The sequence below is a fragment of the Euphorbia lathyris genome, chromosome 4 (assembly GCF_963576675.1).
Source record: "Euphorbia lathyris chromosome 4, ddEupLath1.1, whole genome shotgun sequence".
In the NCBI taxonomy this organism is placed as follows: Eukaryota; Viridiplantae; Streptophyta; class Magnoliopsida; order Malpighiales; family Euphorbiaceae; genus Euphorbia; species Euphorbia lathyris.
Window position 1 is genome coordinate 42,896,666 of NC_088913.1, and position 18,988 is coordinate 42,915,653.

At 37.2% G+C, this 18,988-nt stretch overlaps 1 protein-coding gene and 1 non-coding gene across 2 annotated transcripts; both read left to right on the forward strand.

Moving 5' to 3' along the window:
- Window positions 1–331: 331 nt before the first annotated feature.
- On the forward strand, window positions 332–9,417 carry LOC136226169 (uncharacterized). The gene is made up of 10 exons (XM_066014501.1): window positions 332–567; window positions 664–774; window positions 963–1,028; window positions 1,299–1,475; window positions 1,558–1,671; window positions 2,426–2,497; window positions 5,097–5,180; window positions 5,306–5,406; window positions 5,711–5,795; window positions 8,864–9,417. Exons 1-10 carry the CDS (start codon window positions 487–489, stop codon window positions 9,248–9,250), a joined length of 1,278 nt encoding a protein of 425 aa, XP_065870573.1. The 5' UTR covers window positions 332–486; the 3' UTR covers window positions 9,251–9,417.
- On the forward strand, window positions 5,969–6,077 carry LOC136228359 (small nucleolar RNA snoR135). The gene has a single exon (XR_010688682.1). It is a non-coding gene; the product is annotated as a small nucleolar RNA snoR135 (small nucleolar RNA).
- Window positions 9,418–18,988: the final 9,571 nt, after the last annotated feature.

Here is an 18,988-nt window from a genome sequence, read left to right on the forward strand (position 1 = left end):
GTCATAAACGGTAAAAAAAATATAACAAACAGACGGAAGGACTAAACAGTTCATTGATAAAAAGGTTAGGGACCTTACCATGTGTTTTTGAAAATACAAGAACTAAACAATGTGTTTTGTCAAAATATAGGGACTAATAAATTAATTACCTTTAAAAAAATGGCAGCGAATGTGTATATTTTGATTAACTGTGTATATTTTGGTTAACTGCTGGCCATGGTATAGTTAAAAATACTAAATGATAAAATTGTAGTTACTTTTTAAAATTTGAATTTCTTTGTAAATTTCCCTTTAAACATTCAGCATTTAGGCGATAAAACTCGGCCCATTTTCTAACCGAACACGAACACGCCATTAGGAAAAGAAAAAAGAAATTTCCGAAGCCCTCCCCTCGCAAGGGTTTCCTCTACCAAACCCCTCAACTCGGACCCAACACAACTCATTCATACACATTCAAATTGTCTATACTGCGTACTCTCTTCCGATATGGGTAGCACCACCGCTATTGAAAAGACCGAGGAGGAGCTTCAGCGAGAGATAGATGAACTCCATCGCCAGCAGCGCCAGGTCCTTATCTATTCATTATTCTTTTTTTCTGTAATCTGTCCCATGATTTATTTCATTACTGATTAAATCTCGTTCTCTTTTTTTTTGGTGTTGAAGATTACTGACCGACTGCGTGATCCTCGGGGACTCCGAAGGGGCGGGTTGTCTGCTGCTGGTCCTAGGAACTTCGCCGCCAATGGGGTTCGTCAGCGAGGCTTTGTTCGACCTGTAATTTCTCTTACTTTTCCTCTATAGTTACTATTTGTAGCATAATTTCATTATTTCCTTTATTCTGCTCTAGTAGCAGCTAACCATTGCAGTCTTTTTTTTTTCTTTTAATGCATTGGGAGTTGAAATAATTTTCCCTCAACTATTTTTCTTAATCCAAGAATTCGAATTTTGTGGGTGGTTTTCAGGCTGATAGGAATGATGTGGAAGATCAACCTCCTGCGAAAAGGAGGCTTTTGTCTGCTGTTGTAAAGGTAAACTATTTGTTTTATGCATAATTTTCTCATTGTGCCCATTAGCATTTTTGAGTGATGTTGCATTTGGAGGAGCCATAGAACGGTGGTTTATGATAGTTTCAGTTCCATGTTATTTGTTATCTCGGGTAATAAAGGAGTTTTTATATGTGGTGTACTAGTGAATATGTCGTCAATTGAAGTATGGATACAGTTGGGTCATTTCTATCTTCTTGTCATCATTTTAAACTGTTCAATGATTTGAGTTTTGATTTCAATTGGCCAATGAAGTTGGAGGATGGAGAGATTCTTGAAGATTATGCACCGGCAAAGGATATGGAGAAGCAATCAGGAGAAGAGGTGGAAAACATTGGAGTTAACCCACAGAACCAAAGTGATGGAAAACCATCCGATCTACGACAGAGTGGTTGGAATAGGAGGGAAATTAATCAAAGACTAGGGAAGAGGGTAAATATTATCTCATCTTATTGCGCTTGTGTGTTTTCCTGTGGATATAAATTGTTGTTTTCTCATTGTTTTCCATCTCTAGGAGACCGAACTTCCTATTGCTGAGCATGTTCCAAGGGTGCTGCCAAAGGATGAGGATCCTAGCTTGGTTAGCAGAAATAAAAGAATGTTGGGGCAACTCTTGGGTACTCTAGAGGTAACTATAACTTGATTTCTTCAGCCTTTATGTTGAAAGGATTTGATATTTGAAAATGTTAACATTTTCTATGATCATCTACATTCATTTCAATATCACAGAATCCACGTGGACTTAATAACATTTGCTTACAGAAATTGAAATTGAATTTGTTTTTATTTTACATAAAATTTGATTCTGAAAATGCTGTACTACCAACATTTACGTTTTTCCATTTATTAGGAATGATTATACTCCTCAATGCTTGGGACCAAGGATTGATTGCGGTGTAATTATACTCCCCAATTTTTCACTAGTCTTCCATAAATTCCTTTCTTTTTGTTAAAGTAATTTAGTTTGTAAAGGACAATTGAAGGAAAAAAAAAGTATTTGCAATATCAGCTTCAAATAATAGCATTTACAATCGTTCTACTTCCAAGTGTATATAAACATTATGGTCGGATTTCAATCTAAATCGCGAGTCTTCCATAAATTTCTGTCTTTTTGTTGAAGTAATTTAGTTTGTAAAGGACACTGGAAGGAAAAAAAGAGTATTTGCAATATCAGCTTCAAATAATAGCATTTACAATCGTTCTACTTCCAAGTATATATAAACATTATGGTCGGATTTCAATCTAAATGGTTCATGCATTTGATATGAGATCTTCTCATAAAAGATGTTTCTTTCTACAACTCGCTTTATGATTAATTTTAATATGAAATTGCTTTTTAGTCTATGATTTTTTATTTGTATATTTCTGCATTTTCTGAATAGAAATTCAGGAAAGAAGATGTGAAACTCTCAGGGTCAGAGGCTTACAAACAAAGGTCCAATGCTTTGCAACGAGTGAGTATATCATCCTTATATAGATTTTATTACAAACTTCTAATGCTTTGTGCCTGTTTGTTTACCGAAAAATATTCTGCAAGAAAATATATATTACTGATTTCACGCTGTTTGCTTGCTTGCTTGCTTGGGAAAATAAGTCAACGGAAAGTTTTAGGTTAGTCAATAGAAAAATTTATGAAGAAAGTGAGTAAACTCTTTTATCCTTTTGAAAAGAGTAAAACATTTTCCTAAGCTTTTGGAACTCTACTTCATCCCTTCTTACCCTTTTGAAAGTACTAGTCACCCACAACTGCTTTGGTGTTGTAGCAAAACACCAGAATTTTTTTTTTTTTTCCAACACAAAATTTTCCCTTAATATTTTCCAAAACACAATATTTTTTAACAAACAAATGGTGCTTTGATATGATTGAGTATTATTTCATAGAAATTCATACCGAGGCGCCTTAAGCAAGGCTCAAGGTAGTGAGCCTTAATTCCCCTAGGCGAGGTGCAGTTTTAAAGGCTCTCGCCTTGTGCGCCTCGACTGGGTTTCGTAGGCTCTCATCCAGGCGGGCCTCAGTAACATTTAGTGTTTTGATTAGGTTTTCTTTAACGGTTGATTAATCTCAACCACCGATCTAATCTAAGTAAACTTAATTTTAACCCTTGGTCTAATCTAAGTAAAAGTGTAAAACAAAACAAGAACATGAAGATAAGTACATCATAGAAGAGGGGATTGAAGACATAATCCATTGATGAATGGTTGATAGGTAGAATGGAAGGAGAAGTAGATGAAGATGATGCTTTAGTGTTTGAGCATGATGATTAACTTGGGTTGCAGTTGCTAGAGCTAGTGGGGTTGAGGATGAAATATATACAACAAGAAGTCGAAGCCAAAGTGTTGCTTCCACCTCAGGTGTTAAGGCTAAGCAAAAGTGTTGCTTCCACCTAGGCTGTAATCGAGCCGAGCCCTGCTCAAGCTCGGCTCGCTATAAAATTAATGAGCTCGAGCTCGAGCCGAGCTTTGACTTGCTCAAGCTCGGCTCAGCTCATTAGAAAATAAACGAGCTCGAGCCGAGCTTCGAGCTTGTCTCGAGCCCAAAATCCTCTTTGAACTTGGTTCATTAAGAAATTTATCTAACCATGAATTTTTTGTGAGTAAATCGTTAATTATATTTATGAAGTTTGCTCTTTAATTGTGTATATAAACAAGCTCACAAGCAAAGTTCGTGAATAAATAAATAAGATGCTTATAAATAGTTCGTCTATTACTCTTTTATTATGTTTGTGAACGAACTCATCTAATAGCAAATGAAATAAAATTAAGTTTAGATATTTGTGAACTAACACGAGGGCGAGCCTTGGCGCAACGGTAAACGTTGTTGTCGTGTGACCAAGAGGTCACGGGTTCGAGTCTTAGGAGCGGCCTCTTGCCAAATAAATTGGCAAGGGAAGGCTTGCCCCCAGTACACCCTCGTGGTGGGACCCCTCCCCGGACCCTCGCTCAGCGGAGACGCGTAGTGCGACCGGGCCGCCCTTTTTTATTTATTTGTGAACTAACACAAAACTATATAGTTTTCCACAAAACTAAAATTTGTTCATAAAAATTCTAATCGAGCCTGCTCGCGAGTTTCCGAGCCGAGCTTTGGCCTGCTCAAGCTCGGCTCGTTTACGAACCGAGCCACGAGCGGCTTATTTACAAGTCGAGCCGAGCCAAGCCGAGCTTTTATCGAGCTGACCACTAAGCTGCTCATGAGCGGCTCGGCTCATTTACAACCCTACTTCCACCTTGTGTGAGAGCTACGCTATGTCATTTATAAATGAGGAGCAGGAAGATGAATATGAAGAGGAGGAAATTGGAGATGAAAATGATAGTGGAGATTTTGGAGAGGACGATATTATTCTTGAGGAGGATCTTGATGATGATGATTAGTTTTTTGGGTTCTTTTTAGTTCATTAGCATTAGTTAGGTATTTAGGTTAAGTATATGTCTCTATGAAATTAACTTGGTGTTTTTGACATTTAATATTATGTTTTATGTGGTTGTCTTGTTTATGTGGTTATAAGTATGTTTTTTTGGTTCATCATGCCTTATGATTTAACTAGTAATATAGTATTAGTGATATTAGTATCAAATATTGATATGTAGATTTTGTATATATTTTTTTATTATTTTCTGCACCTCTCGCCTTTTGAATTTCGCCCGCCTTCCATTATAGAAGGCAGTGACTTGATCGCCTGGGCCGCCTCTCGCCTCAGGCGATCGCCTGGGTCGCTTTTCGCAACTATGGCCTTGCGCCTAGGCTCCAGGACCCTTAGCGCCTTAACGGGCCTTTAACAACTATGATTTCATGCAAATCCTGTTGTAGTATGATCTGCTACTCTGTGGAATTCTATTCAAGGCTAAATTTCTTGCTCCAACTTGCTAAACTTGGAAATTTTTGGCTATGAATAGTAGAAAAATAGTTTTTGTTGTTTCAAAATGGATATGTTGTTCACTTTTGGCTTTGAGATTGTCTCTATAGCTCCATCTTTGTGAGTGCTTTTTAAAAAAAAAAAAAAACAGGTTATGTTTATGTTGTTTTATGGTATGGCTAATATCTCAATTTTTGCATAGGCTGAGCAAAGAGCACGTGAAGAAAGTGAAAGGCTGAGGCAGCAAGAGCGTGAACAAATTGCAGAAAAAAGGAGGAGGGATCTGGTTTGTCCTTGAATCTACAAATTTAAACCACTTTGGGGAAAGCTTTAAATGTTTCTTTGTGACATCATACTCTAAATTGAATGATCTATCTTACGTTCCAATTGATTGGCACTTCATTGGTACAGACTCTCAGAGCACGTGTTTCTGCCAAAACAGAAGAAAAGAAATTGGAATTGATGTTTCTTCGGTGGAGTGAGCATCATAAAAAACTTAGCAATTTTATAAGGTCTGAGTTTCATACATTTTTATTAGGCACAGTGTGCCCACATGGCCACACATGTATCTTACATTTATTTGTTATATTAATTTTTATTTATTGTCTATTTGCAGGTTATTTTTAACTTTGGTCCAAAAGTGTCCATATTCACAGTTTTATTGAGACAAAGATAAGTTTCTGTTCAATTGCATAGTTGTGCTGAAGGAACTTTTGACAAGTGAAATTTCCTGCTTTGCAGGATCTTATGTAGAATTGCTTATAGTTTATTGATCGTTCTTGACTCGTTTAATTGCTTTGGGGATGTATCTTTCAGGACGAAGGCAGAGCCTCCAATTTACTATCTACCAAAGAAACCATTGGATGAAGATGCTTCCTTGCTGGAGCAGCGTAAAGAAAAGGTGATTTTCCTGCCATGATTATCAGAATTTTAGTTTGAGTCTCTTAATTATGCCTATGGATTGATGTATGAACACTGCACATCATTCATTCATTTTCAATGGCAATGTTGAATATCAAGAAAAGTTCATATCTTTTTGTGTGCCTACTAGTAGTCAGCCATATCCATTTTTGAATTCCAGGCTTCCAGTTTATATCTTTTTGTGTGCCCTGCAAAATAAATGGGAAGATGGGCAGTTGTGCTTTATCTATTGAAAGTTTCAACAATCATCTTCCCTGCATCATTTGTTTATGTCTTTCTCCGTCTTGCTTTAAATTCGTAGTGTCCATCATGTGTCCTAAATCCCGTTTTCTCCTCATCACCCTCTCACATCCGAATTTGATCGAAACCAGACTTTAAGGCTAATTTGGAGAAAAATGTAGCCCCCTTTAACTCATCTAGGAGCTCATCGACAATTGGGATGGCATATCTATCCGGGATTGCCACTTTGTTCAGTGCCTTATTATCAACACACATGCCAAGAAGCATCTTTCTTTTAACCAGCAGAACAGGGCTAAAAAAAGCACTCTGACTCGTTCGGATTAAGCCCACCTCTAACAACTCAGTGACTTGTCGTTGAATTTCTTCCTTCTGAATGTGGCGATACTGGTAGGGGCGAACACTCACTGATTCCTTCCCTGGAAGAAGATTGATAGCACGATCATGTATTCATCTTGGGGGAAAACCAGTCAAGGGCTTGAAGACTTTCGAATTTTGGAGGAGTAGGTACTGCAAATCGGTTGTCTGTTCTGTTGACAAAGGAGACCCAGTATTGCCCAAAATTGAATTTTGCCCGCCATCAGCGGTTATGGTGCAAGACTCGCCTCCCAGCCAAACTTGTAAAGGAGACAATACAGGTTGATTCCTTCATACCCTGTAATTCTACACAAATTTCATCCAATGTTGATCCCAATTGTGTAAGACTTCTCCCAACGATTTGAGCCCAGCCATTCCCATAACCATATCCAATTGCCCCAAGTCAAACACAAGAGCAGACAGAGAAAATGTGCCGGAGCCAATCTGAAGGAGGATGGAGCATTTTTTCTGAACCGTGACTATGTAGCCGTCTCCCAACTGAATGGATAAAGCAGGAACGGATTCCATGAACAAAACCAGAGATCGAACTGATTATCGGGAGATAAAATTATGAGTTGCCCCCCAAAATCAACTAATAGAACAATTAGAATTCCCAGAATTTCTCCAGTTAGCCTTAGTGTTTGAGGGCTTTGAATCATTGATGAAGCGGCAGATAGAAGTTCTAAGGCTGCACACTCTCCATCAGCCCCAACTCCATCTTCCCCTAGGACATTGTCTCCTCCTGATAAAGAAGGATCATAATCCATAAAAAATTCAGTCTCTGTCACCGTTAATCGCAGTTACAGTGGTGTTGGGGACTATAGGGTTGAGCACACTTAAAATAGAGACCCTTCTTTTTTTCCTTCTTCTAATTCCTTTGCTTAGAGGTGGTGAGAACCACGATTGCGATTTGAGGTAGAGGAATTGTGATTCGGAATGTTGAAATTCTGAGTGGGGCGGTCACAATTCGGATAACCCACTTTCTGATCCCGGTCTGTTTGGTGGACCCGTATCTTTGGGTATTTGAGTTCGGTACATATGGAAATCACATGGGTGTTACTAGTAACTCCATCGATATTCCCTCCCTTCTCCTTGCTATGCGATTGAATCCCTTGCAACCCATAGGAAAGCTCGATGTTTATGGAAAATTCCATGTCATCGTCGCAAGTTTGGGGTTTCAAGGTTCTGACCCATGGACTAATCTCCTCCAATCCACCAATGAAGAAACCCAAAAACTGATCTTCGGTGGTTTTAGGGATGAAGGCAGTGACCATTTCAAAGGATATATATACTTGTTGACAGTACCCGTTTGAGATGGGGTAGAAAGTTCTTCATATGTGTTAGCCAAAGTTAGTTTCATTAGCGGCTGGGTATTGTGGACCCGGAAATTCAATACTGTCTGTGTTAGCCATGAATGTGGATCCTCATCGCCATTGAATATTGGAATTTTCACCTTGGGCATCACCATCACAGCTCCGATAAAATGATTAGGGCGTATGTCAGAATCCAAACTGCTACAACTTCCTTCTCCCATCTTAGTGTTGTTGGAATGAGCAATCTTATGTTGGTTCAATTTAGACTCTCATTAGATTGGGAAGAATCAGTAAAAAGAGTGGATATACCTTCCATGGGATGTTTCCCTGCTCTCTTCTGGTTCTGAGCAGTGAGATCCGCCATTTCCGCATCCATCGCCTGCATCAATTTTCCCAGATTGTCCATGGTGTTCAGCAAAAACCGTGAGTGAGTTGTGAAATATCTCAAACTGCTCCTCATGACTTTCAAGTTTATTCTGCACCTCAAGAATGGTCTCAAATCTGGTTTGGGCTGGCGGATCATTAACCATGGCAAGAGTTTCCCACAGACGGCGCCAATTGATAGGAATAAATCAGGTAATGTCCTCAATCCTTACTCAACAGAATCAACAGCAAGGAAATAGAGAAGGCAGAGAATGATTATTATTAATAAGAAAGTTAGAAAAGAGAATTCTAGGTTATGTCAAATCCCTGGGAAGATCTCTCTACAAATTAGATAGAGCTCTGCAATCAGCAGAAATAACAATTCTAAAACAGAATATCTCTCAATTCCCTTTCTACTGTATATATAGAAAGTTGCCCCTTGATTAATGCAAATCATCATTACGTTGCCCCTTGATTAATGCCAATTAGTATTACTAGATTGCCAGCTCTTTATTGCTAACTCAATATTCCTTTTCTGGTCTTGAATGTTTAAGCTTCTTCCTTACATAAACTTGCAATGGTTTTGGGCCACTGTCAATGTCTAAAACAGCCCCATTTATAGTTCGTTCTCTATCAAATTTTAGTGTGTGTGAAAGGCAAGGCCACTTCAATTGCGCTTGTGGTGATTGTGTGAAGGAGTTTGTTGGAGTTCAGAACCTAGCGATCTCCCCTGTTATTTTTTGGAGAATATTTCATACATCTGTTCATTGCATTTCAGGAATTTTCGGAATGGAAGGCTGCAAGGAGAGAGGAATTGGCTGAATATCAGAAGCAGATAGCAGAGCAGTATGTTGGCAATGTTGAGAATGAATTGGAAAGGTGGCAAAATGCAAGGAAAGCAAGGAGACCAAACAATGATGCTAATTTACAGGAAACAATGGACAAAGAATTGGATAGCCACAGGCTTGAGCATGGTCCCAAGACAAGAAAGATTCCTGGTGGAAGCAACAATGAAGAGGATGATGATGTGGAGGATATAAATGTTGGTGAGGATGACATGATGGATGATGTTCTGGTTGTTGATGAAAATGGCAGAAGAGGTGAAGAAGCGCCCAAGCCAGAAGCTGGTAGCAGCAGTCCACGACCTCATAATCCTGAACAGTGAATGATTGAAGTCACTCGAATCAAACCCTGGATTTCAGGTTACACCCTTGCTAGGTTTATCTCTTATTATGTGGGTTTTTTTTTTTTTTTTTTAATTTAATTTTGTACTTTCTTATATTGTTGAATTTGAATGCATTTAGGGTTGTTAGCTAATCGTTTTCATTTTGATGGTTTTGCTAAGTTAGAATTAAAATGTTTTGTTTCACTCGCTATTCAACTTGAGGAATACTTATTGTGTGGTGAATCTAGTTATTATTATTATTTTGCAAATCAGCTAGCAGCCAAGGATGATTTTGCAGAATCTGTGTTGAATGAGTAGGTGGTTTGACCAGTGTTGAAATTTGATAATAGATTCCTTTGGATTGTCCTAGTTAGACAGTGTAGACCAGTTCAACTTGGTTTCTAACATGAGCAGTTGGAAAGTGCAACTTATTTCTGAGACCCATTATATTACTTGCAATTGAGAAAGAATCCATGTGCCAGAAAACACAATCCACTTTCCTAGTTTAGCTTTCTCACTTTACCTTTTTGTTTGATTTATCGACTCCCTAAATACTTTAAAAACCACACCTTTTATTATCTATTGCAACAAAATTCAATTGGTTCATAAAGAAAATTGCCAGCCTTTCTACTTTCCAACTTTTAGTGCTTTTTTTCTTTTTATTTATTTGTTTTAGTAAAATATAAAATATAAAAGCTAAATGCTTTTGTTAATTTGCTCTCATCAATTTACAAAGGGATATTAGATTACTAGGATTGATGGGTGGAGGGGGCTTCAAGTTAAAAAAAAAATGTCTACAGTGTAACTAGAAATCAAACAAATTAGGATGTGTTTGGTATGCTCTGATAAAAGTTTTAATGCAATGGGATGAATTTGTGATTTTACGATTTTATTACCACCTTGGTTAGTAATTATGTTATTTAGCTAATTATAGTCATAATTTTATTTACTCAATCAATAATTTGGAATATAATCACAAAGTTTTATATACATAATTAATTATTTATATTACATGAAAATTATTCAAAAACATTAGTTGATTTTTATGATTTTAAATTATTTATATGTTGCATCATTTTTTGGAAAATTATTTATGTGCACTAAAGAAAGAATAATTATGAAATAATATAAATATAAAGTAATAATCAAGAGAAATTTGTTTTTTAAAAAAACCACATCATATTGATTCAAAAAAAAAAAAAAAAACCACATCATAAGAAAATCCAGAGAACACATAAAAGAAAAACCAAAAAAAGAAGAGATAAATGGAGGAAAGACTAAAGACGGTGAAAAAACCCAAGAAAAAGTAAATGTGAAAAACAAAACGAATTAAATTAAAGAAAATATGTTTCAAATAAAAGAAAAGAAAATTTGAGAAAGCCTATATAATGGTAGAGATGTGTTTGTTCATACTTACTATATGTTAAAAATGTGTGTTGGGATCCTTCGTTTAACATGAAAGTTAAAATTGGCGCATTGGGTAAATACATCCAAGTTTGGTGTTACACAATATTTATTTAAATTTAAAAACAATAATTCAGTAATGGCGGTTTCTTCTCTTTTTTTTTTTTGTAATAAAATATTGTAAAGAGATCTGTTATATATATATATATATATATATATATATATATAAATATAAATAAATAATGACCTTGTAATGTAATGGAAATTTATTACAAAGTGCATTATATCATATCAAAGTAACATTTATAAATTCACTAGTGGTAATTTAGCTTGCAACGCAACTCCGTTTTTATAAAAAGATTTTAGGTTTTATAACGACTCTGTCTAGAGTGGATGGCATTGGGGTAGAAACCCAAAGCAAGAAGTGACTCTAGGAGATTTATAATATCCATGTTGGATTTGTCCTAATGCCGACAATGTCTATATGATATTGAATCAAATTGCCTACTCTTCATGTATGATGTGTTGGTTCGGAACGAACTGGGCAAAAGCTAGTGGACTTGTAACAATTCAGTTCAAAATGGGTGATGTTGGGTAGAAGGCCCGAGTAAGGAGCGACTCTAAGAGATGACGATGGGTTGAAAATTAACAAAGAGTGAATGCGATTTATTAGTAAAATACTGATAACATCTGTATACTATCCCGGGGAAAAATAATAAAAACCCACGGATACGAGGACTTATCTACACAAAGCACCGTCAGGTGGCAAACACCACAGATTCAAATATATGGCATACGCCAAATTAGCCCATATACGCCAGATTAGCCCAGATATGCCACCGGGACCAGGTACGCTAGGAGGGGCCTAGGACCACCAAGAAGGGACAAATACGCCATCTAAGGCTGATACGCTCTTGTTACCATTGGGCCATTTTCCTAAGAAACCGTTATAATCAGTGGCATTAAACAGTTCATTTAAGACACTAACGACCAAACCTGGAGAATGTTCAATTAATACATTAAATGACACTAAATCCTAGATTGTTCGTATACTACAAGGATGGTTACAAAATCCAGTATAAATACACCAATCTCAATGAGTATTAGGTATGCTTACTGATTCCTTACTATATTGCTTTTGGGTTTATTCTTAGAACTATATTGACTTTGGCATCAGAGTGTTCTTTGCCGAGCCCAATGACACCTCATAGGGTAGAACTCCGACATGAAGTAATTTTCACTGTTATCAATTGGTGCGATGAGCGTGAAACTCTCAAATTTTTAGAGTTTACACCACAAACATAATGACGTCGGAAGGACCAAATTTTCCCACAACTGTGATCAATGACACTACTCAAGGGGTCACAAAACCACTCTCTAGTGGGACCTCCACTATCCCGATGGAGCCTCTGATTCAAGACATGCATGAGGTTTCACCCTATTCCTTCCAGGCGGAAGTCCAAGCATTGGTAGCAACTCACATGGGCTATGCATCAAGGGATCGTGTGAGAATGATCATAGAAAATCAACTTGTGGGAGGCCCAATAACTAGCCGTCCTCCTACCCATAGGCACGGAAGAAGATTTGTCACTTGATCAGGCAGCACCAATACAGGACCCTCGGAAAATCTCGTTGCTCCTAACACATCGATGGCTCAAGATAGAATGGTGTTAGGTCCAAATGCACAATTCTCCGCCTTTATGAAACCTAGAAGGACAAATCCTCCTCGCACTCGGAATGTAGAGGCAATTGTCAGCTATACGAGGTCTGCCTCCATTCCTCTACCAAGGTGGTTATTCAGTGATTCGCATGAAGAAGTCCATAGAGAGAATTGACAGTTCGACCCAATAGCAAGGCAAAGATTCTCCAGAGATAGAGAACGTCCAAGCTCTAGCCGAAGGCCCCAACCCTAATCTCTATAGGGCAGAAATCAAGATCCGAAGCCGATTTCACCACAACGATTTAACATCAAGCACATGGAAGACGAGATTGAAAGGCGAGTACAAGCAGCTATGGATAGGCGAGAGAATAATGCTGATAGATACGCCAATCCTGGTAATAAAGATTTGGCATTCACAGTACGAATCTTGAGATTCGAAGGAGACCGAAGGTTTAAAGCCCCAAATCTGCCCTAGTACAAAGGGGAAGACAATCTTGAGGCGCATGCCAGACAGTACAAGGAGCTGATGGACATCTATGGTTCCAATGAAGGAATTATTTGTAGAATATTCTTCACGACTCTCAAAAGTCCAACATTTGATTGGTTCCAGTCCATTGTCTATCTGTTATTTAGCTTCATGTGTGTTGTCTATCTGCTGATTATATAAATAAATATATATCCTATCTTTTCCATACTGTTCTGAACATTATTTACTTATATGCCTTTCTCTCTTATAAATGAATAACCCTGATAAATCAACACTTAACTAAAAATTGCAATGTTTTTCAAACGCTTCTGAGAAAGTAAAAACATTTCAAGTATCATTATGTGCATCCTACTTCTTTCGATATTTTATGCCTTTGGTACATTATGCTTCCAACTCTGAATTTAATATCTGCCATTGAACTATCTCACTTCTAACACTTCTTTTATTTTAAGTGAAAATTCTTTTCAGTAGTTCAACCCTTATGCCCGGAAGCAATGTAAGTTCAACTATTATGGGGGAATTAAAATTAAATGTTCCTATCCTCTGAATTTTTGCTAACATCAAAATGGGGGAGATTGTTGAAACACGATTTTCACACTAACTTTTTATTATGATAAAAATATTAAATAGGAAATTAAAATCTCATTGAATAGTTTAAGTATAAAGATTAAATGTTGATTTAATTTAACTAATGGTTTGTTAAGTGTGTTTGATTAAATAAGAGAAAGAAAAGAAATCAAAGAAAGGCCTTAAGGATGGGCAAAAGCCGAAAGCTTCAATCCGATCCAGAAGCTGGAAGAATCCAGAAGCTTTGCCTCAAGCCAGAAGAGTGATTCTACCGGAAGACAAGAATCAAAGAGAATCAAAGAAGATCAACATTGAATTCTCTCACTGACATTGCGCTACTAAATGAGGAAAGAAGTACAAGCAACAGGTTGCTTGTCCCTTGGACAATTTGGACTTTTTGCCATAATTGTCCAAACCATCAGATAGCCTTTGGCAGAAATCAGAAGCATGTTGTCTCTTGAAGATAAAAGGAAAAGCTACTTCAATGGAAAGCTTTTGTACTGGAATCAGAAGGTGAAAGTGACAGAAGGAGCTTTCCCTCCAATGGGCTTTTCGAATTTTGAAATGACCCTTTCTCTAGGCTTCACTATAAAAGCCCCCAATAAAAGCTTTATTTGGACTTGATCATCAACACTAAAATCAAGAGAATCATCTTTCAAGTGCCAAAAGCAAAAACCAAAAAGCTTATACACATTAATTGTTTTCATTCATGTAATAGTTAATAGTACTTTATTCTGTGTTCTAAGTTAGAACAAATTTATCAATAGTTATAAGATCAGAAGCTCTTATGTTCACTTCGGTTATAAGTGAATAGGTTGAAAGGTGGATAGATTGCTGAGTGTAGTGTGCAAAAGACGGTACTTTGCAGTGCATCTGAGTCAATTGTAAAGGTTTGTGCTCTACCATTTGAAAAAGTTCATTAGTGGATTAAAACCCAAAAGAAGGTATTTTGGGACTGTATCTAGACAAGAGGCCAAACCAGTATAAATCGTTGAGTAACTTCTCTCAATCCCTTTACTTTACCCCCTATGATATCTGCTTGCTTTTGTATTAAAACATCTAAGTAACACTTTCGACTATTGTGCAAAATAGATCGCATAACCTTAAGTCATAATAAAAGCTCCTCTGATTGAGCTGCATTTTGTTTAAAAGGGCCAAAAGCAGAATCAAGCTTCGTTTAACTGTATAACTCAGTAAATGAAGATTGCTTGTCATTTCGAACTTGCCTTTGTTTCATGCTTTTGAATTAACTGTAAGAAAATTTTATTAAGAGTTAATTTTACCCAATAGTTCCATTCACCCCCTTTGGAACTAAATTCTAACTCACAAGGGACCAACAGCTTATGGGTTTATCTATTCACATTTTACGAAATGCAACGCAAAATCATCATATGCGAATCGTCGCAGAACAACTATTTTCCCAGAAATCACAAGTTCTAAACCATTAATCACACATATATAACCCAAATGAGTTTGAAAATCACCATTATATCCATTAAACACTAAACACCAGCCCTAACCAAACATAACACATTCAGTCCATGCAAATACTCTTAAACCTATCTAAAATAAACAATGCAAAACAAAAAACAGATGGAAGGGAAATACTTTTGATTTCATTTTATCATCAAGTTTATTCTTTCCAAATTTTCCCATCTTTCGCGGTTTGTTGGTAGTAGTAGCAAATCGCCGGAATTCGCGATAGAAATGAGAATGAGAAGTTTTTGGAGAGAAACGTGAGCTATGGATATTCCGAAAGTGAAAGAGTCTAATTTGGTAGCATATATCTAAATGAGTTTAAATATATAAATGAGCTTCCTCATTGAGTAAATTTTTTTTTTTAAGAAAAGATAGTACGTAATTGGATTTAATAAAAGTGAAAGGTAAATAACTTTTTTGGGGATAAGGTGCAAAAATACATCTAACGTTTACAATCATGAATAATTTTATCCTTGCTGTTTAAAATGGTACAATCTTACTCCTAATGTTAACAACCAAGAGCAATTTTACCTCTAACGTTAATAAGTTTGGTCAATTTGAAAAATAACTCATCAAATTGTCTTCTCAATCATGAATCTTGTCATCTGCACTTCATATATGAGTCATTTTATCACTAATTGGTACTAGATCACAAACATATGATTAGACGTGAAAAAAAATTAAAATAGATATTTTATTTTGTATGAGTTGAATAAAAAAATTCAAATATTTTACTGAATTTAAAAATATTAATTTCTAAATCTATTATTAAATTATAAAAAAAATGAAATATATTTTTTTTAGAAACAACATATAGAATAAGGAATAAAATGTTTGTATTGTATAATAAAATTGACCAAACTTGTTAATCTTAAGGAAAAAATTGCTTTTAACTACCAATATTTAAAATTGTACCATTTTAGACGTCAGAGGTAAAATTGTTCCTCTGTGTAAAAGTTAGTATTTATTGTAACTTATTATTATTATTATTGAAAGAGGTAAATAAATTTTGTCATGACAGATAAAGTAGAATAAGTCAGGTGTAGTGTAAAATTCGATTTTTTCGCAATCCACCCTAAGTCTCTTCCTTTGAAGTAGTCGTATCTCTAGCAAGCTAAACCTAGGGTTCCGTTCACTAATCGTCTTGGACGAACCAGCTCTGGATTGCTCTCCTCTCAATCCCAAGCTCCTCCCTTCTTCTTAAACTCAATAATGGAAAAAGGAAAGAACATAATCGACGATTATGCTCGACTTTGTCTGAACGACGATAACATCTCCGGAATCACCCTCGGCGACGAAGTCCTACACACAGTGGCAACTTTACCCTCCCTCTTCATCGTTGGTCAATTTCAAACAAACAAGGCTATCCACTTCGATAGTATACGCAATACCTTGGCCTCTATTTGGAAGCCAGTTAAAGGGGTTACGGTAACGGAATCAGGGATTGAAGGGTGGTTCTTATTCTAGTTCTACCATGAATTAGATGTACTCCGTGTCCTCGATGACGGACCATAGACTTTCAATCAGAACGTGCTAGTTGTCAAAAGGCTGGGAATCCAAGAACATGCGGCTACTTGTGAACTTCATCAACTGATTATTTGGGTACAGATCTCAGACCTCCCTGTAGGTTTTCAAACTGAACCTGTTTGCAAAATTTTAGGGGACTATATTGGCTCCTTCATCTGCTCTGATCCCAAAAATTTCACTGGATTAAGGAGGAACTATCTACGAATCAAGGTATCGTTAGACATCCGCCTGCCGATTGCTATAGGTCAGAAAATCAGAAGGAGCGGTGGAGATTGCATTTGAATTAATTTTAAATGTGAAAGGCTTCCCAGTTTTTGTTTCTACTGCAGTATCATAGGTTACGCAGATAAGTTCTATGTCTCTATGTTCGACAATCCCAGCAACCCTACAGAAAGACAGTATGGCAGGTTCTTGCGTGCAACAGTAAAAAGACCAGAGTAAAACATTGGCATCGAGTGGCTCCACAATCCTGATGAGGAATTGGGGGATAACACTCATACACAGGGCCATGATCAGGCCAATTTACAGACAGGAAAGCGTCCGGAGGTTAGAACAACTCAAAAAAGTCTCCAGCAAAGCCAGAAAGGAAATAGTGCAACACAGACAAGGCAAGGAATCTGGGGAATTAATCAGCTGGATGAGTCATGATTCATCATTGATCCAAAAAGACCCTAAATGGAGGAAAACATCGACATGATAAGCGAAGCGACCATCTAGTCAGTAAACGGAGCAGAAGTGGGATCTGCTCTTCAGACCCGCCAGACACAATGAGTCTCCTAAGTTGGAACTTTTGAGGGCTGGGCAACCCACGGACATTTAGTGTGTTACGAGACCTCATCCAGGTCCACAAGCCCATCATCATATTCCTCATAGAGATAATGATCAACAAGCAAAGAGTTACCAACATCAGCAAGCGTTTAGGTTTTTCAAATTGTTTCATGTTCGAAGGGCAAGGGCACAGTGGGGTTTGGCATTATTTTGGAAAGCTCCTATCAATATCGAGATTATTTTGTCATCACAACACTTTATAAATGGCTCAGTTTCAATACCAAACCTTCCAACTTGGCAACTAACAGGCTTTTATGGTTGTCCTGAAAGGCACCGTCGAATGGAATCCTGGAATTATCTCCGAATGTTATCAGCAGGAATTAATTTAGCATGGTGTTGTATAGGGGATTTCAATGACTTATTGAGTCATACAGAAAAAAGAGTTGGTCGGCCTCATCCTAATTAGTTGATGGAAGGCTTTCGAGAGGTCATCACAGATTGTCATCTTTCCCCACTTTCAATGCAAGGCTTTTCATTCACTTGGGATGTAAGCAGAGGTACGGATCGGTGGATTCCAGAGCGTCTGGACCGCGCCCTTGTGAATACTGAATGGAAATCAGCTTTCAACATCTCTAAATTAAGCAAGTTAATCACTACAACATCTGATCATACATCACTATTTCTCGAGCTCAAATTGTGGCGAAAGTCGCCACGCATCAGAAGATTTAAGTTTGACAATTCATGGTTCAGGGAAACCGACTGCTCAGAAGTAATACAAAATGCTTGGAACCTGCCGGAAGCACCAACAGTGAGTCTGAAGTTGCGGAATTTCACATGAACACTACAACAGTGGAGCTCAAATCTTGAGAACAACTTCAAATCTGTCATCTTGGAAGCTCGAAGACAAATGTCAGTGTACAGAAACAGCATGTGTTGAAACACTTTTCCACATGATTTTGATTTGACAAAATTATTTAAGTAATGATAAAAATAGTCCAACACATTAAATTTATAATGCTTTGATTTATTTACACTAATGTGTTTGTTCAATGTTGAGTTTAATTGTGTATAAGACATTGAGATTAAAAAGCCCAAAGGCCCATAAAGTGGAAGTCAAGCCCAAGTCAACACATTAACACCATTCGGCTTAAAAGTTCAAAACGAAGCCGTATCAATTAAAACCACGACTCAGCAAGAGAAGGATCGAGAAGCCTTCGTGGTAAAAGCTTCAAGGAGAAGCTGCTGAGTTGGACGACAAAACAGTCAGGACAGCGGCATACAATGTTCAACTTCTAGACAAAGTATTTCTACTTTGGGAAAAGTTCAGAAGGCGCAGAATGCTGTCTCGTGGACTTTTTCTTAAATGGCAAAACATTCTGCCGAAGACTGACGAAGACAGAAGATGCAAGAATCTTATTGGCCAACGACGCTGAGCACGCCCAGAGTGACAACGACAAGAAGCCGTTTCCCTCTAACAGTTATTTCGAAATTCGAAATGACCAGGTGCCTCAAGTGTCACTATATAAAGGCCATCCATTTGCTTCAATCAACACAAAACTTCAAGTTGTCAAAACGCTGACCAAATTCATACTCGAAGATTCTGTGAGAAAAGCAAAGCAAATACCATACACCAATTTCCATATTATTGTGTAAAAGTCTAGAGTGGTTTCCAATCATCTAAAGTGTATTAGCAATTGTTGTTTAGGACAATCTCATTATCATTTCTAGAAGAATAGAAAGGAGAGGCTGAGTACTCGATTATAGTACTCAGCGTAGATATAGGAGGGAGTAGAGGTATAGAGGAAGGTACTCTTGTTATACTCAGCTTCTATTTGTAAAAGGTTTC